This window comes from Diplotaxodon limnothrissa, linkage group LG1 (genome assembly GCF_057381915.1).
Source record: "Diplotaxodon limnothrissa isolate DT_005_m linkage group LG1, D_limnothrissa_male_GT1.1, whole genome shotgun sequence".
NCBI classification, from domain to species: Eukaryota; Metazoa; Chordata; class Actinopteri; order Cichliformes; family Cichlidae; genus Diplotaxodon; species Diplotaxodon limnothrissa.
Genome location: NC_140596.1, coordinates 37,185,553 through 37,206,489, shown reverse-complemented (window position 1 = coordinate 37,206,489; position 20,937 = coordinate 37,185,553). Strand labels below are relative to the sequence as shown.

At 40.3% G+C, this 20,937-nt stretch overlaps 1 protein-coding gene across 1 annotated transcript; it reads left to right on the top strand.

The window, feature by feature from the left end:
- Positions 1–740: 740 nt before the first annotated feature.
- gch1 (GTP cyclohydrolase 1) lies at positions 741–19,460 on the top strand. Its single transcript, XM_085350199.1, has 6 exons — positions 741–1,176; positions 6,873–6,982; positions 11,223–11,278; positions 13,515–13,546; positions 14,243–14,327; positions 15,274–19,460. Exons 1-6 carry the CDS (start codon positions 816–818, stop codon positions 15,398–15,400), a joined length of 771 nt encoding a protein of 256 aa, XP_085206325.1. The 5' UTR covers positions 741–815; the 3' UTR covers positions 15,401–19,460.
- The last annotated feature ends 1,477 nt before the right edge of the window (positions 19,461–20,937 follow it).

Below are 20,937 nucleotides of genomic sequence, written 5' to 3'. Positions count from 1 at the left end.
ACGTTTGGGTTCAGTGTTTTAGTTCATTTTGAAAACTTTTGTCAATATTAGAATCAGAATGGAGGACAAACCAGGGTATACCTGGGGGCAGCGGCAGTGACTAAAGAAGTTATTAATCAATGAGCTTGAGTTCTTGGTTTTACAGAACCACCCCTCATTCGATGTGTGAAGAGGCAACTATAAAAACACTCAGGACAGCATAGCACAGTGGCTACAGGCATCTTTTATATACAGTCTGTTTGAAAAGGAAAACTAGGGCACTATTACGTACTTATTACTTCGTACTTATTACTTGGCAATAACATATCCCCAACAGTGGTGCAGAGAGTGCCTCACAGCCCTCCTGAGCCTGTGTTTTAAAAGTCTAAAGAAAAAACAAAATCAACAGATACTCGAAAAAGAAAACGAAGATTGGCGAAAGGCTTTGTAATATACTCAGACACTGATACATGTATGATTGAAGAGATGGACTGTAAGCAGCACAGTTAGAACCGTGCTCCTGTCTAAGAGAGGTCAGTGGTCGCTGTTATGTAATCTGGCCATAGTAATAAACACACTGAATGCACTTTGTTACCTTCCACAAACTGCAGAATGATTCCAAGCAGCAGGTCACAGTCAAAGCAGATAGCGGTCAAAGGGGGGTCTGGCCCCGCCCCTTCAGATCTGGCTAGCCAATAGGAGCTCGCTCTGGATTATCCTGCTGTTATAAAGGATGCTGAGGCTGCAACCGTGTCGCCCACTTGAACTCAAACTAAAGTACCCGTCAGAAACTGATGCAACAAGTGCTCAACTAAGAAGGCAAGAGAACCGCAGCGATGGACCGCTCCAAGCAGAACAAGTACAGCTCAAACGAGAAGAAGGACAACGGGGACGGCGGCTCCGTGCTCAACGGCCACTTTGACGGGATGGTGAAGCGGGCAGCCGGCGGTCCTCAGGCACCGGCAGCAGAATCCGCTCCGCACCGGTCGACCTCCGCTGTAATGGAGAGCTGGAAGGAGGAGCGCACCAGGAGCCTGGAGGACAACGAGATGAGCTTGCCGTCCCTGGCCGCTGCCTACACCACCATCCTGCGGGGTCTCGGGGAGAACCCGCAGCGGCAGGGACTCCTCAAAACCCCCTGGAGGGCTGCCACGGCCATGCAGTTCTTCACTAAAGGCTACCAGGAGAAAATTATCGGTGAGTTGTGTTTTTGTTTTTTGTTTTTTAAATCCACAAAGCCGCTCAGAGGTGCCGGGGATTTGCGCCGCGGTCAACAGGTGTGACAGGAGAAAGAACACGTCCCAAAACTCAGTGCGCAAAGAGCCGAGAGTGCACATGTGCTCCGTCAGGACCATCACAGGGAAATATAGCACAGTTAGTGATACTTGACTGTTTTAGTGGGGTGTACTTTGTTCCTATTGGTTTTGAAAAAAAAAAAAAGTCAGGTGATCGAGGTCATCGGCTTCTTTATAAAGTATTTTAACAGGTGCCAATCTGAGTGGGGGGGATTTAAAAATGAGACGAGACCTCTGACAAATACATAATTAAGTAATTACCATCATTTATAAACGGCTTTTATAAAATTCAAGAGTTTCCCCTCTCAGCCGGTTTTCGTCATATTTTTGTGAATGCATAACGCTAATAATGTAAAGCTTTGGACAGTAGTAGTGGGACAGGATACGTGATTTTTTTTAAAGGAAAAGCAGATTTAAGTTTGAAAGGCAGATAAACAGTGTTATCATGAATTATCATTCATGCGAAAGCAGCATTTGATCTTTTATGTTTTAGTTTTAAGCTTTACACAGCAAATCATCGTTTATTGCTTTTCAGATAGAAGTGTGGTAAAATATATTCAAGTAATTTAAGCATAAAATAAAGCACATAAGCACAATGCATCTACCTCACAAGCTGATTATATAATAGAAGCTGGCTCACAGCCATGTAATGTTTAACTGATTAACGCTGGGAGACCACCTCCCCCCTCAAAAAACAAAAAACAAAAAAACCAATAAAAATAAATAAAAGCCCCCCCCCCCCCCCCCCCCCCCACACACACACACACACACACACACACACACACACACACACACACAACTGAAACACAAATTCAGTGGAAAGATGGATTTAATTTTGTGTTTCCTGCCAAATGAAAAAAACAAAACAATAATTATGTCTAAAATACAAATATAAGAATCTTATAATGTTTTCATTACTTCACCTGTGCTGTTTCTGCTTGTTTGAAGCTAATAAAACATTTGATAAAAGCACCATATCCTGCTTCCTGAGGATTTATCCATTAGTGTGCAAGGACTCTCGTCAAACTTTAGGTTTAATACCAATGACTACTAAATTGCCAGATTAATTTCTAGATACATCCCTAAAAGTAAATAATCATCACTTGCAGCCCTTTATATCAGGTAATGTGATGAGACAGTTCTTTTTAAAACTTTTTAGGTGAAAGTCGTCGTGGAAAAGACCCACTCTCCGAGGCTTTGCTAGATTTATGTCATGTTTGGTCCAGCTGAGCCGGCTGGCTGGCCTGCTGCTGTGAGGAGGTTTACTGCAGCACGTTGGAGAAGGGCTGTGCAGTGTCAGTTCCACATGGGCTTTTTTCTCCATCCTTCAGCATGTTGGAGTGGCTAGATTTGGGGATCTGCCCCCTCCAGAACTGCATCTGGAGGTAGTTTGGGTGTTGGGGTTGTGTGTGTGTGTGTGTGTGTGTGTGTGTGTGTGTGTGTGTGTGTGTGTGTGTGTGTGTGTGTGTGTGTGTGTGTTATGAAGCTTTAAAAAGAAGGAATGCAATGGAGAAACATGTGTGGGCACCAGTTGAGACAGTTAATTCATGTTTGTTTTTTGTTTTTTTTTTAATTTAATGTTAACCTGACTGAACTCATAGCATGGTTACATCTACCTGAAGCTCTTCTCAGCTCTTCTCAGTTGATGGTATGGACAATGATGGCTTTGCATGCGTTGTTGTTTAGGCGGTGGCGTTGCACCATCTGCCTGCTGATTGGTTGTTGCAGGAGCCTCCCCGTTGACTTACTGAAAATCAGAGAAGACAAAAAACACATGTATTGGAGGTCGCAGCTGGATGTTTGTGGAGAGTTATAGCATTTTGAGAGAAGTATCGCACTGTTTGCTCAGTGCGTTTATGTGTTTGTGTGTGCGGGTCATGGGTTCAGCTTTCATCACAACCTGAGCCTAAAATCCTCTTGCTGTCGAGCACATGACGAACACAACCTTAGTAAAGAAAAGTTATGCAGGGATTAAACAGGACTTCTGATCTGTAATGTTTCCCTGGCTGTTATTTAAAGGAAGATGTTTTTCTGTTTAGTGCAAATGTCATGCTTTTAATTCATAAGTAGATGGAGTTTGCACCTAATGTTTTCATTAACCATCAGCCTATTAACGCTCAAATTGGTTTCTACAGAATTGTTAAAACAAAAACAAAAAACCAAAGCATATTTTCTTTTTTGTTTTGTTTTTTGTTTGTTTTTTAATTTATTGTCAGAGAAATAAGTTAGACTCACCAAATGGTTGCATGTTCTTCATGAAAAATGTCTTACAAAACATGAACAAGTGAAAGGAGGCCTTTTAAAATCTAAACCTTAATTTTAAGCATTGTCATCGCCGGTCTGTTACATCTTCCACCACATTTTCAGGCATGCAGTGATAGAAGGATGTGGGCTTAAACCACACAGTGACTGAGTCTGGCAGCTCTGTTGTGTTGAAGGTGCTTTTTGATGACATGGATTGGACTCATTGTAACAAAAAAAAAAAAAAGAAAAGAAAAGGGTCACTGCAAATCAGTCAAACAAAGTTTGAGTAATTCCCTTTATCTTGGTTATGCCTCCATCTGTAGAGTGGTTTACAAGATCATAACTCAGAAGAACACCCAGCTGATTAATAAATAAAGAAAACAACAGTTTTTTTTATTTGGCAATTTATTAAACAGTTAATGTACAAATTGTTTCTGCTCCAATCTGAATTTATGTATCTGTGTTTAAACCATCTTAATTTTATCATTTTATCTTGAGACAGGACAATCCTCCCTGGATGAGAAAATATTAATTAATGTGAATAATGAATTGTTATGAATGAATGACACTGCCGATCACCTGCTATTACCATCCTTACAGTGAGGCATGGTGGTGGCAGCATCATCCTATTGGAATGCTGGGTGGATGTCCTTTATCTACCTTGTATCCAAACCTACAGCCAATATTAGAATGACCACTTAATGTGACATCAAGCTGTGGGCCATAACATCTTGTGTAAAACTCCTTGTTCTTCTCGTCACTGAAGACAGTTACGTATGAGCCAGGCTGTATGATAGGGCCACTTAGCAAGCTTAAAAAAATTTAGGAATAATCAGAAAGCTTCCTGCATGTGCTGCATGGTGACTGAGAATCTGAGTCATCATCTAAACCTTCTGACTGTTCAGCACAAACTCCTATTTATCTATAACCTGGAGCAGTGAGTTTGTGTCCCCATTATTTGCTTATGTCTTTTGTCATTCACGGCACCATTTCCTGCTTCGCTCAAAACGTGATAACATGTGGCCTCTTCATTCTGCGTGCGTCTTTGTGGTATTCATTCACACACAGGAGGCAGCCCTATTGTAAGCACAGATGATGAGTAACACTGTCATTACCTGATAAATGCCTGGTCTCTCTCTGGCAGCCACAGGGTGTCCAAGCCAACCTTTGTTGGCTTTGCTTAGTTAATGTTGATTATCATTATTTTCCTTCAGGGTGCACACTTGATTATGTCTGAAAGAAATGAAACTTTCCTTTGAACTAGAGGTTCAGAAGCTGTAATGACTGAAATGACCTTAAAGGATGACTGTGCTTCACTACAACAGCTCGATCTGAGGACATTGCTGCAACAAACTGGATCAGGCAGGTTTTAACCCCTTAGCACTGTGTAGCATTCACACTTTTTCTTACAGTCCTAATTCATTCACACAGTCTTGGTATTTGTAGATCCAGTAAACCTTAAAAATGACTGGCTTTAGCTTGTAGAAATTTCCTGGAAATAGTCGCAGTTTTAAGTTTTCTTGGATCTTACAATAATCTAGTCATGCATGATCTGACAGGGTCTCTGAAAACAGCAACTCTGAATACTTTGAATGGTGCCAAATTTAGGGAAAAATTAGTATTTTCCATATTAAATTTATTCAAAAGTGCACTTTTTGTCTGACGGTAATAAAAGGTTGAATAAACTGTTGGTTGCTTCGTGTAGCACTTTATTGACTTTGCTGTGTTCCCACACTATTTTAACTTTGCTCTTGATTGCAAAACTTTCAAACACGATTACCGCTTTGTTACCGTGTCAACCTGAAGGCAGCACTCATTCAGGATCTCGTTTGTAGGTCAATACGTCTTGCCTTAGAGACACCACATAGACTTTAGATAGATGGAATTCTTAAAGCCTCCATCCACAGGGTTAAAATATATATCCAGCTTTGCTGATCCCAGTAGAAGTACCTAAAAAGCCAGCAGTACTGCTCATCCCCAGATTAAACCAAAAACCAGTGTTTAAAAGACTGCAAAGCTTTGAAAGCCCTGCTCCTGTGGATGTCTTCTGTCTGTTCTAAAGCTAGAATCATATAGTTCCAGATGGTCACTATAAATTGGGGGGCATGTGGATGTAGATGGCTTCATCATCACCCTGTAATGAAATATGAGGTGCACCGAAATTTGCCTGAGGTTTGAAAATTGTTTAAGACCAAAATACACTTCTTAGGTTTCCTATCCCCCCAGATGATGTTTCTAAAAGTCTTGTTTTGTATGAGCAACAGTCCAAAGCTCCACTCCTGAGTTTTGTGTTATAAAACAGAATAAAATAAATAAAACAGAGCAAAACAGAGACTCTTCGTATATAAGAGGCTAAAAATGTCTGTTTTTATTTTTACTTGAAGAAGGATTTCAGTGATTTTTTTAAAATATTGGCAGTTTCATGGAACAGCAGCCTGTACAGGCCGTATCCTGCCATTCGCTCATTGGCAGTTGAGAAAGGCCCTTCAACCCTGAACTGGAAAAATAACAACAAAAATACTGGCAGTTATTGAACTAACCATTGCAACTCTAGTCTATTGGAAAAATGATTACAAGAATGAATGGTTCAGACATTAAAGTGTGAGCTATAATAATGTTGGTGATCAGGTCAACATTTGAACACTGTGGTTTGCTCTAATTTGTTGTTAGCTTGCTAAAATACAAAAAAAGGTGGTGACAGGAAAAATATGTATCGGTCTTGTCAACCCCACAGGCCTCTCCCTTTATGTGCACAGTGATAAAATAAGCAGCAGAAGCCGAAGCAACAAGTCAGTGTGTTCTGTTGTTTTGGTGACCTCACCCCTCCGTGTTCCGTCCTCTCCCTCTTGCAGATAGCAAGTCAGGAAATTAAAAACTGCTGCGATGAGAGCGAGAAGCGTCTGCGCCGTCACGTTCAAAAGATAAAACAGTTTATTGAACCCCGGCAACCAAAAAATGCAATAAGGCAACCACACGAAGGAGGATGCAGAGCTATAATTAGACAGTGGTGTTTGCCAGAGAGAAACACTGAAGTCCATCGTAAAGGGCGTGGCAGCTGAATGGTCAAGGCGAACCCGGCATCCTCCAGCATGGCTGGTTCACTTCAGTCTGTCTGCCCTCAAGAAGAAAAAATCCTGCATTGTTTTTGTTTTTTTTTATTTTAGTTTTTTAAAATTTAAGCCAAACAACAACAAAAAACCTCTTTTTGCCTGAATTTGACTGTTACCTGAATTTTTTGCAGCATTTCTTGTTTGGTTGATTGATTATTTACTTTTTGCGATCATGCTGATCTATTCTGCCGTTCCTTATTTAGACTTTTCCTTTATGTTTAATCTCTCCCATTTTTTTCCTCAGACGTACTGAATGACGCCATCTTCGATGAAGACCACGATGAGATGGTGATAGTGAAAGACATCGACATGTTCTCCATGTGTGAACATCACCTGGTGCCCATCTTTGGCAGGGTAAAAGAAACCACACACACACAGAGCGATTCTGAAAGCACAAACTTGATGGTGTATGAGGATATTCCATGCATTTCAGGAATTTGGGGCCCGCAGAACAAGCTCAGTAGTCCTTCTAATGAACCTGTTACCAGTGCGCACCATCTCGTATTAGTAAAGCACGTGACTTCATGCTCCCTGAGTGAATGATTACATAAACAGGCCACGAGACACGGCAGGGTTGCTGTGGGCCTCCTTAGCTGAATGCTTAACCTGGTAACTTTCCTATAGCAGAATATGCTACATTTCTGTTTATCGCTGCTGTTCATTATAAGCTTCATTACTGGAATCATCATTTTTATACCCATCAAACGGTTCAGTGACCTCTTCATTTTCTAAGGGCGGGAGGAATTAGCATTAGCATTAGCACCTTTTCTTTAAAAATGACATCATTAAATGTCATAATTTGTTTAATGACCTGATTTTAAATTATGAAATTCAACATAAAAACGTATTTTCTCTAAACAGAATGACACGCTCCTCCAACTAGATACAAATGTAATTACATCCATGGGAACAGGACAATGACTAAAGATGCAGGTGACCGCTGGGGCAGAAAGGGAGCTGCAGTCCATGTGATGTGGCTGACATCTCATTGCATCTTTGGACTGCAAAAAGAGACACATAAACAAACACTCTGCTTTACTCACAAGGCACTTCGCTATATATATATTTTCCCATAATTTAGTGCACAAAAAATTGCCACAAACATCAAGCCGTGCAACCAGATGTGTATCTTCAAAAACCATTTCTCTCTGACGTTTGTCTGGACATCAGAGAACACTAGAAGCAATCAGATTAGCTGAGATCTGTTTTCAGCCTCCTCTCTGCCCCTTTGATATCATTACTCTCCACCAACCGGCAGACTGGCCTCGTCCCTCTTTCTGCTTTTCTTCCTCTGCTTCCCTTCTCCCTCCGTCTTCACCTGCAGGTGCATGTCATTTAAAACAATGGAGGCTGGCAGCTGATCTTTTTCCACCGGGTGTAAATGGGTTCTGATGACAGCAGTGAATCACACAAACGCCTCCTCTCGCAGTGTGTCCACTCATGTGCATCAATCCCCCCCACCCCTCTTGTCATCATCAGCAGCACTTCCTCTTATCCAGCCCCTCTCTCCGGCTGTCTGTTTGCGGTGTCTCGGTCCTCCTCTTCTGCTGGGCAGGTAGTCGCCAGCTGTTCAGTGAATAAGCTGTTTAAAAACATTTGACTGATTTGCAGTCAGCAGAGATGCTATCATGTCAACTCTTCAGAAAACGTTTGAAGAGAAAACACACTGGAACAAACATGTGTCCTTTGTTCTTGTATTCAGGCATAATTGCTTCTTCCCTGCGATGTGTTTCCTGTGGAAAACAAGCAATCGGGTACTGAGCTTTGGGAAAACCAAAGAACTATGAATTGTGGACAAACAAAGCAGTTTGGTTTGATCAGGACATTTGGCACTCCAAATATTGTATTTAATAACTTGCGTTATGATCTGCAGCCTTCTTTTACAAAGGTAACGTATTCAGTAGTGTCCTAAAAATATGAATGATTACAAAAATTACTTTTATCAGTCAATTCAAGGACTAAATACCTGATTTTATTTTGATACTTCTATATTAAAATGCCATCAGCATACAGTACTGTGCAAAACGCTTGAGCCACCCAGAATTTCTTTGATTTTTTTGTTTAAATCTAAAAAAAAATGCCAAAAATAACAAGCCTGTTTTTGCACTAACAAAGGGATTCTCAAAGTGCTGCTAGTCTAGCTGCAGCAGGTGAACAGTATTTAAAAGTCATGCCTTAAGAAACAGGAACAAACCCTGCAGTGACCTGACCCTTCAGTTCATCCATCTATTGTTTACTTAAGCCTTATCAAAAAAGGTCTTATTAAAAGGGCATGTGTCAAGTAGCCACTCTCGAGGGAGGGAAAGAGGGAGAAAAGGCTGATGTATTCCATATCATACAGTTAGTGGGCCGATAATGTGATGAATCCACATTTGAAAATTGAATTTCAAATCATTGCAGGTTGTGCAGCAGCACAACCTGCATCTACAGCCATCTTTTCAGTACTCGAAAGGATCTTATTGCAACAGTTTCATTTTTAAGCAACAGCTTATCATCGTCAATAATCCTAAACACACTGCCGATGCAGTAAAAGCACACCTGGATGGAAAAATACACAATGGAACAATATCTGGCTCTGCAGAGTTTGGACCTCAACATTATTTAACCAGTGTGGGATCATCCTGACTGGGAACAGAGCAAAATGTCACCAACATTTAAATTCACGTATCTTTAGAGAAAAATCATTCATCGTGAGAGTGAATGAAATTGTACACAGACAGACGCATGCGCCCAGTTTACCACTTTCTTTTTGTTTTACACCTGTGCATTCAGGTGATTTAGCATTACCTCAGTGCTATAAATAAGATGGACAAAATAAGAAATCACTTCAACACCTACCCGCTAAATTTTCCTCGTATCATAAAATGATTTAATCGGAGCCTGATGCTGAGAACAGCTGCCAGCAGGTTAAGTGAGAAACCTCCAAATAGTAAATATGCCAAAATATTTAGAACTATGAACAAAATATGGCTATTAAAAGAAAAAGAGTTGGAGTGTTATTGTGTTACACTTAAGCTGTTGTAAACCTCAGGAGGTTTTTTTTGTTTGCCTTGCCCCCTCCTCACTCACAGCGTGAGGCAGTAAATCTGACTAACGGGGACAGATAAGTGAAAAAAGCAGCCGCCATGCTCGGCCCGTTTGATGTCGGTCTATCAGGCCGCTGCAGCAGAGAACTAAAAAAAGTAACATCTGAAGGGAAAAGAGATCTCCACACGCATGTTGCCACTGCCCTTTCTCTCGTCTTGTCAAAAAATTGCGTCTGACATTTGAGTGGAGCGTACCAGTGTGTGTGTTGGTGTGTATATGTGTGTGTATGAGAATTGGAGCCTGCAGCCATCGAGCAGTGATTTTCCAGCTGATGACTCTGTCTCTCGCTTCTCTCGTCTTGTCCGCCTGCCTCTTCGGTTTTCATTGCCTTCCTTTTCCTTCCTGTTGTTCGTATCAACCTGACGTTCACTTCGTACCTAATGTGCGAAACTTGGCATTGGCAATTAGTGTACACCTGTGGCTTTATTCTGTTTTCTCTTTAAACTGTTACTCCTGATGGCAAAGCTTTTAACTAACTCCAGTTTGCTGGGCGGGGTGGATGCATTTCTTGAGCTGTCAGTGAAGAAAGATGTAATATGTCTGACCAGAGATCCAGTAGGGTTGGAAGGAGTGTGTACAGCAGGGCTATGTCCTTGGATTAAAACACTGGTTTGTGCCAAAGATGTGCTTATCCATCGATCAGAGTTGGAGCTTCAAACACCAGTGTGATGAGAAAACAAAGAAAGATGAAAAAGAGAAGCCCGTGTTGAGGTTGAGGCTAAGAACAAATTAAAATACAACTTCACCTACTTCCAAGCTGCATGGAGAAGAAGATGAATCTGAGAAAGGTTGACGCTTCAGGAACACTTGTAGCAAAAAGAACAGCTTTATTACATGATCGGGGCAACCAGCGGCCTGTGAGGCCCATCCGGGTCAAGATAAAGGTTTCTGCTAAGAATAACGTGGCCACACTTGTTTTAGTTGTGCAACTGAATCTTTATTTATTGGAGTATCAGAAAGAATTGTGTCATGAAAGCACGGCTAATAAGAAAACGGGGAGTGTCAGTATCCTGTACAGTCAGTTCAATTTTACTTATTCAACATCAAATCACAACAATAGTCACCTCAAGATGTTTTATATTGTAAGGTCACTACAGTTATACAGAAAAAACTCCAACAAGCACACAACTTTGTATGAGCAAGCATTTGGCAACAGCGGGGAGGAAAAACTCCCTTTTAACAGGAAGAAACCAGGGAGGGGCAGACATCTGCTGTGAGCCCAGCAGCTACTTGGTGATGAGTTTCGAGAAACTCTGATTATGTTACGAGAAGCTGAAGATTAGATTTGAACGTAGTCAAATTAGTATGTGAAACGATCAGAACTGAGGCTAATGAGGTCGAGAGCTTTAGCTATACTGGCTGACACGTTCAGCAACAGCTGTCCCGCCGTGCAGCGTTGAGCTGAGCTGGGATCAGTAACACCTCAGTTCATAATTATACCATTAGTGAGTTGTATCATAAGCCAGAATGAGAGCAGGGTTAACCTTGAGCTTGTCACTTTCTGCAGGTTCACATTGGATACCTCCCAAACAAGAGAGTTCTGGGCCTCAGCAAGCTAGCCAGGTAAGTACATTTACTCTATTGTCATAACTGTCACATTATCTGTGCGTGTGTGTGTGTGTTTAAGCTGATTATTAAAACTTGTGTGTGTACTACCCACTGACCCCAATACCCTCAGGCTTACAGGCTAACACCCCTTACTAACGCAGTACTGGAGAGTCACTGCGACGGCAGCAGCTACACCGTTCACTTAGAGCATCTCTAAGTGAAATCCCTACAAGTGGAATCAGTAAACTACACTTTCAGATTAAGTTTTAAGATTATCTCAAGAGAATATAGTTATTTTTCTGTTATGGAGAACATCACAATGTTGTTTTTTTTCCTAACAAAATAATTAAAATAATAAAAAATATACTGACATAAGAGTGACAGCTCTTGATATTCATGATTGCGGTCATAAGGTTTCTTTATAAAGTTTGGCTTTGTTTTCAGGCAGATCGCCAGTGAAGCTTCACATCATTATACACGAGTTTTTAAGACAGATGCCAGTACCGATATTTAGTAATTATGACTTGTTTTTTCTGTTTCTGCTGTCTCCTCTGTACTTTTTAAATTTTCATTTATCTACTTTTACAAATGCCAATACCAGTATATCAGCAAATGGCTAATATATTATCAGCCTGCTGATATAGTTCAAATTTGGTTAACAAACATTTAGACCTGCAAAGAATAACCTTTAAAATACTGCCTTGCGCTTTGTTCCATCCAATGTTATTTTATTATAATTTTGTTATTCCTTTATTACAGCGGTCCCCAACCCCCGGGCCTCGGACCGGTACCGGTCCGTGAGTCGTTTGGTACCGGGCCGCGAGAGTTGAGGCTCAGGTGTGAAATGTATAGTTTTCAGGGGTTTTATTGGTTTTCAGCGTTATTTTGTTATCGTTTTTATCGTTTACTCGGCTTTCCTGGGTCTTTTCACGTGTGTTATGAATAAATTTTCTTTTTTTCGGTACCGGTACTAGTTTTATTTTGTTGTATTTATCCGCGACACCTTAAAGGCCGGTCCGTGAAAATATTGTCGGGCATAAACCGGTCCGTGGCGCAAAAAAGGTTGGAGACCGCTGCTTTATTACACATGTCAAAGAGTCATCAAATTTGCTTCACAGTCATGATCAAATGATTAAAAATGATTATAAAGTGTATTTATACAGATACAGACCCTTTTGCACCTTTAAAACAAAGCACATTGTGTCCATTATCACATTATCTTTAGGGGAAAAGAAAAACAGCCAGGCAATCGTTCTCTCAGTGGATAGTGAGCCCAAACCAGCTAAAGCCTCGAGAACACTCGGGAAGACTTGTTCGCATCACATTTGATGTCAGGATAAGAAAGCCATGACGCTTGCACTTTCTAAATGACTCCTGGACCTACAACAACCACCAAAAAAGTTCACATCATTTAAGGAATAAAATAATGATCTCTTGGTGCTGTCAACCATCAAAGTCTTATCTGCATCACTGAATGTAAGCAGGCTGTTTGCTTAAAATTTCCAGTTGCATTGAAGCCTCCAATAAGATTTTAGCTACACCATCATCTCCCTTAAAAAAAAGTGGGTTATCTCCTGCATGCTGCCTGCCTGTTTGTTCTTGTGACATTTCCCTGAAGGTGATTTGGGTCGAGTTTGTCCAAAGTGGTTTTGCTCACCGAGAAGAGCAACAGGTTGAAGGGGAAGACCGGGTGGATTCTGCACATCTACAAGAGCTGCGTCTGCTTCTAAAATTACTGAATGGAGCTGGTTTATTGTGTATGTCCATTCAAATGACAGGAGGGGGCGTATACTAAGATTAAAAAGTCTTGATAACTGATCATTTTTCTAGCCCCAGTCAGTTCAGGTTTAAAAAAATACAAATGTATGTTATTATACGCTCATTGTAGATAGTAGTTGGCACTAGTTTATTAAAAGGACCAAGGATTACATGCTTTAAATAATAGTATTATTGAGGATTTTTTAATACTGTAGACAACACATTAGTTGAAAAAATGCTCTGTTGCCAGGATGTGGCGATTCCTTTCTAGCTTGTCTATTCAGTGAAGTTATTCTGAGTGAAAAGTAACCAAAACAGAGTCCTTCTTTCACTTAGATTTTCATAAAAAACACATTTTTTGTGTCTTCCTTCCTATATTCATGAGTCAGCCCTAAATGTTTATTTATTTTTACCGTTTTAATCTTTGCTGCTAAAACTCACTGCTCTCATATTTCCCCTGAGGCTGTGTTAATGCTTTCCCTCTCCTCCTCAGGATTGTTGAGATCTACAGCCGTCGACTACAAGGTAATAAATAAACTCCTCCTGTCAACGTGCAGTTTTTGTGTGCTTGTACTTTGATTTTTACTAGCTTTATTTCACTTTTATTTTACATCTCACAGGGAAATATTCTGTTGGTTTACTGCATTTGATCTGACAGGAAGGGCTGGATGTAAAAATGTGTGTGACCATCCATCTTTTCCCAAATATAAAGTCAAGCCCTACAGGGTCAAGTACAGAAAGCACAGTAAAGCAGGTTATGGTTTTGGGTGAGCCTTCAATGTTTGAGTTTGAGGGTTTTTTGAATGATTTTCCATTAAAAACAACAAAAATTGAGTTGTTTTTTTTTTTCTTCGAGTAACCACTTCAGCACCGCTATGCGAGATATTGATTTGACCCAAAATGGTAAAAATATCAAACATTTTGCATGAAAACAAAGACCAACTCATAAATACTCAAGTTTATGTTGTCCCTTTTGAGAGCCCTGACACTTTGATTAAATTAAAAAAAAACTACCTGACGGTGTGTAATGTAATTAAAGCTTTATTAGCTCCATCTGTGGCGATGTTTACACAACGATGTAGCCACATTAAAGCTCACGAACACAGTAAATGATCATTTGTTAGCAGAGGTCCTGTGAGGACTGAATACTTCTACCAGCACTGCCCTTGATCCCTGACTGTTTGCTCTGGCCGTACGTCTGTTTGTACTCTCTGTCCACAGTTCAGGAGAGGTTGACCAAACAAATCGCTGTAGCTATTACAGAGGCACTGCAGCCCACTGGGGTCGGAGTTGTCATCGAGGCAACGTACGTACATGAACCAACAAGTGAAATGACCTTTTACTTTTAAAATGTATTATCTTGTGTTCCTTTCCCTTGCTTTCTCCATTCGTCTTCTTTTCTCTGCCCAACTGTAAAGGTTTGTTGTCACTGCACGAACTTTCAGGGGGAATAAATGTAATGTGAGAAATCTGCATTTCCAGAAGGAACCAGGATCTGTATTAAAACATGGCTTATTACCACTTAAGAGTTCTTAAATGATAATGTTGTCATGGTATAGGCATTAAAGTATTTTGAAACCCTTTATGAATTGTCACATGGACAGGAAGTTAGAATTAGGGTTGGAAAAGGTCAGGAACTTTAAACAAACACTTGGGTGGCAATTGCATGAACCATCTGTCTGTTACAGTGTAGCAGGATGACCTTCAACAAACAACAGGACAAGCACTGCCAAGGAAAAACAGTGCAAGAGACTTTGAAAGCCACTAAGGAGTCAGTGTTGTTAGCTAGTTCCACACTACGATTATTACAATGTGGCAAATCTCACAAAGATCCCCCTACAGTGCAAAGTTAACAGTTATATATGAGATAACCAGAATACGACCGGCTGATAATCAAAATGTGTTGCAGACGAGTTGCACTCTTCGGTACAGACTGGCTCAGATTGATTCCAACATGATGGAAATTATTTGCAAAACTTTCTCATTCTGTCTGAGAGGGACCTCAAGTCAGACCACAACTGTTTAGAGATTATTTCGGTGTCCTCCCACCAGGTGACCTGAGAAATCAAAAATTGCTTGCTGAATGTGAAATTCTTCACCTTCAATGATATTGTCGCAAATTCTTGGACAAATTTCCAGGTTCTAACCGTTTAAAAACATTTCAGTTGCTCAGCGAATAAATGACTTGGTCTTTGCACTTGTCTCTTCTTTTGGATCAAATCTTTTTATCTTTCCTGTCTTCCTCCTTGCAGTCACATGTGTATGGTGATGCGAGGCGTTCAGAAGATGAACAGTAAAACCGTCACCAGCACCATGCTGGGGAACTTTAGAGAGGATCCAAAAACCCGCGACGAGTTTCTGAGGCTCATCAAAAGTTGAGGGGGATGAAGCTTCTCGCCTTCCTCCTGTTGCCTGGGGTTACCTCCAACCTACATGAACCAGCTGCCGTGCTACCTGCGTGTGTGTGTGTGTGTGAGTGTGTTTGTACAAGTGTGTGCGTGTGTTTGTTTCCATCTCATCAAAGGCAGAGGCGGGTGTTTTCTGTGTTATTGTGCTCATCGGATAAAGTGAACTGTTACCTCTGTGATTTTAGTGCGAGGCCACTGGTTTACACGTTGTTTGCTTTTAGACGACGGGACAGACTTTGAGCTCTTTTGTGTTGTGTGTGTGTGTGCTCGTCTTTCAAATATCAGTCACAGGCCTCGAGGAAAAATGGAAGGACAGTTTATGGAGAGAATTCCCTCCCTGTAAAAGTAACCGGTCCTTTTAACTCCTCCGGATACTCACTGACACAAGTAAATAACACAAAGACAAAAGCAAACTAACAGCATAAATATTTCCACCAGTATTTCCTTAATTATCTGTAATTTTGACACTAAGCAGTTCAGATTTTGTTGACTGAAAGCCATAAAAAACAAAACAAAAATACTTTTAGGTTTGAAAAACTAAGGAATCAGAATCCAAAGAATGTCCTCACTAAAAGCGGTGCCTATGTTAAGTCAGTAGATTCAGAGAGAACATCAAGCAACACTTGGCAGCTAACCCTGACCAAAGTGCATTAGAAAAACATCAAATATTTCCATTACAGTCTAACAGCCCAGAGGAGTCCGTGTCACTACAAGCCCTTTTTAAATTAACGGCTTCATCTGTCTATTAATGTGGTAGCACTTGGTCAAACGTGCAAACTCAGATACTTATAGTCAATGTTCCCTCTAAATTTTCATGTCTCTGAGCGAACACACAATCTCCCTGAGCAGTCCCTTGAACCACTGTGAGCAACATTAGACGTGTGCACTGTGGTCACGCCAGCATCGAATCCATCCAAAATAATCAAATTACAGCATTTACATTTATGTTAGACTACTTTTAATTAAGTGCTTTAGCCCACTTACAATGAAAATTTCAAATCTTGTTCATGACCTGTGTAGTATGTCAACACTATTGGAAGTAAAAATAACTTGAACTCCAATTTTGAAAACACAACTTTCTTTTGTTTTCTGACTTGTATTATGAGTCTGTGGTCTGGGAGAGAGTCTGTAACTCTCTGTCTGCAAAATGCAGTATATAATGACAAATGTTGGGCAATTAATTATATAGTTACTTCTTCAAAAAAGTAACTTTTGTAAACAAAGTTTTTTGCAGCTGTTTACCTAAAAATGCAGCCAAAGCGTTTTTTTAAATAAACATTTCAAACTTTCTACAGAACAATCAGCTGTTCTGCATCAAATTTGATGCCACACAAATTATGTGTGCCACTCCAAAAAATAATTTCTGTCCACTATGAGATAAAGGAGAACATCACAAGCCTGATACCTGCAGGCCTGACAACAGGAGATGTATCACTCCTGTAACACCTGTAACATTCAGCAGTCGCCTCATTGTTCTGACACACACAACCTATTGACTACACTACACACTAAGTACACAAGATTTGCGCTAAACGTTGCAAATCTCTCACATCTCAAAACACCGCTGTCTGTCCTGCTCACATCTCCAATGGTTGTACACGTTGTCATTGATGTGGTGGGAAGCCACGTTAGCCACGCCGCTTTGCTAGCTAAAACACCGGTGTCGGCACATAAGGACGCTGTCATAGCCTGCCGACGACGTTGATTAGCTGCGTATATACGAGTGTGAATCGCATTATTGGCTGGACTATGGGATAAGGTGGCATCGTTATAATCCTATACGGGAGCTGCCAGTCACTTATTGACTAATACTGCAAAATAGAATTGTTAACGTATTTATTTTAATTTCAATTCAGGTTAGATTTTTTTTTGTGCACAATGCAGATTTTCTGTGCGCAGAGACGCGCGCAGCTTAGATGGAACATTGCTTGTAGCACTGTAGTCTGGACATTTTACTTCTCACTGCTGTTGTGACCTCAAATATACTAGTTTTCGCTATTGTCTGTCTACTTTTTCCTCAGTAAGTAGATAAACCTGATTTTGTGGCCATTCCTCTCAACAGATTGGTGCTAAAGGTAGAATTATCTCATTAACTCGTCATTTGTTTGATCCAGTAATGGTTCAACACGGGTTTCAGAGCTGTGTGCCTGAGACGACCATATTTAGGATTTCCCCTCCTTGTGACATCATACAGAGTCAATGGTAGAAAAAAGGGCCTGAAGCCAATCATTTAGAGCAGCCTATATCCTGAGCTTGTACATACAGTGAAAATGGCCGTGTTTAATGTAAGTGTCCACCAGTCGAACAATATATATGACATAAAATAAGGCCAAGTGTAACAGGTTCAGTGCAAAGCTTTGAAGGCCATTGGTCAAAACATCCAAAAAACCAACAACCTCTCAGCATATTATAATTCAAGTGGTCTGAACCTTCTCTGGGCTCTCTTTTCAGGCTTCATAAAGTCTTTATAAACTAAACCTGCTGACGTCTGTGAAGGTTCTCAGTCATCCAGGTCATCGTAGTCAAAGGAGCTTGCAAAGAAAAGCATCTGGACTTCTTTAAGTTGCTTGAAAGCAAACCTGCTGACTAATTTTTTAATATAATGTTTTTACATATATTAACGTATCTCCAGGTGTTAGACTGACCAACCATTTTTGACAGTATCACTCTGAACTCTGGGGCCTTTCCAACTACATTTATTTGAACCCCCCCCCCAAAAAAAGTATAAATAGAAAACGTAATTACAAACAGCTATAGCCCTGGATAAGATTTTTTTGTGTCATTGGTTCATGCGTTTGAGCTTTAAACATGCTGTTTGTCACTTTAACACTGTGTCACTCTTTAAGAACCTCATTTCTAAAATTTGCTGTCACAACTTTTTAGCCCTTCAGTCTGTTTTTTTTTTTAAATTAATTTACAACTCAAATTTAAATTAGAGTCTTTACCATGACGTATGTATTATTATTATTATTGACATTATTGTTGTTGTTGTTGTATTAACATAATTTTAATATCAAATTGCGTGGAATCATCAATGGAAACATTCAGACTGCATCTTTACATTACACCAGTGTTCTGAGTTTTATTTGATTTTTTTCGTTGTCATTTGTTTTATGGTCCTTTGCAAGGGCCTGCCTTCATGTGCCAACTCGCTTCTCACAACAAAACCAATCTTTATCAACCAAACTGGAATTTGTCATTTCCATGAGAGGCAAATGAAGTGTGTGTGTGTGTGTGTGTGTGTGTGTGTGTGTGTGAGTTAGTGCATTTGTTTGTGCATACAGTTTGCATGCCAGCAGATGAACAGTATGGTGACAGGTGTGTGTGCTGTTCATGCTTTTACATTTCAATGCATCACAATTGTCCCCAGACAGATTTTGGGAGGTTTTAACTTGTGACGTGCAACATGATGACTGGATATGTGTGTGTGTGTGTGTGTGTGTGTTGGAGTGAAGATGGGCGCTAACAAACAGCTCTGATGTTGTTTTTCTGGCCTTGTCGAGAAGGAAAGCCTGTTCATTGGCCCCTTCGACATCATTGTCGCATCATGTACTGTGTTCACGTTGAAGACTTTTTAATCAAAGAAAATAAACCTCTGTGTGACAGCAGCGCCCATGTCTTTATTCACAGCACACACATAAGTTTACATGTAAGTTTATTTCCTTTAAAGCTTTCCGTAAATTCATGCAACATTAGCAGACAAGGAAAATTTTTGACTTTGGAAGTTTCGTGTTCATGCACCACTTGCTTTTTAAGTAGCTATGAACAATATTTTACTATGTAAAGTACAAAAGCTACAAAAAGTTTAATATTCAATTTCACAAAAACATTCGCTTCATGACGCTACAATAGTACAGGGAACCAACCCCCTATGAGTGAGTACTTGGTGACAGTGGGAAGGAAAAACTCCATTTTAACAGGAAGAAATCTCCAGTAGAAACAAGCTCAGGGAGGGGCAGCCATCTGCCGTGACTGATTGGTGGTGAGGAGAGGGCGAAGGACTAAAGCAGCTAATAAAATCAATTTATCCTAAGTACAGTTTTGTTTGGTGTGTTGTGATTACGTATATTAATTAGCTCCCTTTCTGTGTGTCTCCCTGAGTGCTTGCATACTGTAAAAATGTAATTTTAATGGTGGTATATAAGTATATTTTAATATTGATGTTCTGTGGATATAAAATGGATGTTTTTTATACTGTGCTTTTATAAGGAGTTACAGAGGCATAAATGCTATAGATTTTTCGTCCTTTGGCAGGTGGTTGCTAGTAACCACCAATCACTATAATATGTAATCTAAATAAAAGCTTAACATGTACCTGTGTGCCAAGTTTGGCTGCACCTGTCTTGTTTGTGTAGGAGGGCAGATAGAGATTTTGTGTATTAGTAGGATTAGTAGGGTATGTATCACAGGCTTTTAAGATTGCTGTAATTAAACCAGTCCTTAAAAAGCCCTCAGTCTATTCAGCTGTCTCAGCTAAATAGAGACTGATTACCAATCTTACCTTTAGTTCAAGAATTGTTTAAAAAGTCATTGTAAATCAAGAAAAAGATCGTATCCATCTGATAGATTCAAAAGTCAGTCATAAAGTTCTGTGCTATGACACAGACAGAGCTTCATGACTGTACTGGTGACATAAGACCTTCTTATTCTATACGAGCTTACTTTGCCAATATCGTTAGAAAGCACTGCATACGTTTTCATTACTTTGTAGATGATACCCATTTATGTTTATCTATGACGCCAGATGGCACAAATCAAATAGCCAAACTACAGGCATGTACATAATAAATTATTTGATGAACTGTAATTTTCTGCCCTGAAATTCAGACAAAACTGCCCTTCACTGTAATTATTATCAAAACATCAGAAACATGGTGTGTATCCAGTTATTACCTCAGACTATGGATATGTTGTTTTAAGTGCACGTGAAACAAATATGTCAGACTTCCCTAGAATTTTGATTAGTAACAAAATGTTAAAATACACGAGTAAATAAATGTACAATTACAAGAAAACACTTAAAACAGTGTAGGCATGTGTGAGGAAGTTTGATATTGTTTCCATCCATCCATCATCTTCCGCTTATCCGGAACCGGGTTGCGGGAGCAGCAGCCTAAGCGGAGAAGCCCAGACCTCCCTCTCCCCAGCCAACTCCTCCAGCTTGTCTGGGGCAACACCAAGGTGTTCCCAGGCCAGCCCCAGCATTTCCTGGGTCTGCCTGGGGCCTCCTCCCGGTGGGAAGGACATGCCTGGAACACCTCGCCCAGGAAGAATCCTTTGTCAGATGCCTGAACCACCTCAACTGCCTCCTTTCAATGTGGAGGAGCAGCAGCTCTACTCTGAGCCCCTCCCAGATGGCTGAACTTCTCACCCTATCTCTAAGGGAGATAGTATTGGGTGATATTGTTTCCATATTTTATAAATTCACATTTGATACCTATGGTCTTTTGTCTACATTAACTTTGCCACACACAGAAACAGATACTTTCAACTAGTCAAATTTCAGAA

Coding starts and splice junctions, on each gene's coding strand:
- gch1 (XM_085350199.1), top strand. CDS start 816: ATGGACCGCTCCAAGCAGAACAAGTACAGCTCAAACGAGAAGAAGGAC. Junction 1,177..6,872: donor CTACCAGGAGAAAATTATCG/GTGAGTTGTGTT, acceptor TTTTTTCCTCAG/ACGTACTGAATGACGCCATC. Junction 14,328..15,273: donor GGAGTTGTCATCGAGGCAAC/GTACGTACATGA, acceptor TCCTCCTTGCAG/TCACATGTGTATGGTGATGC.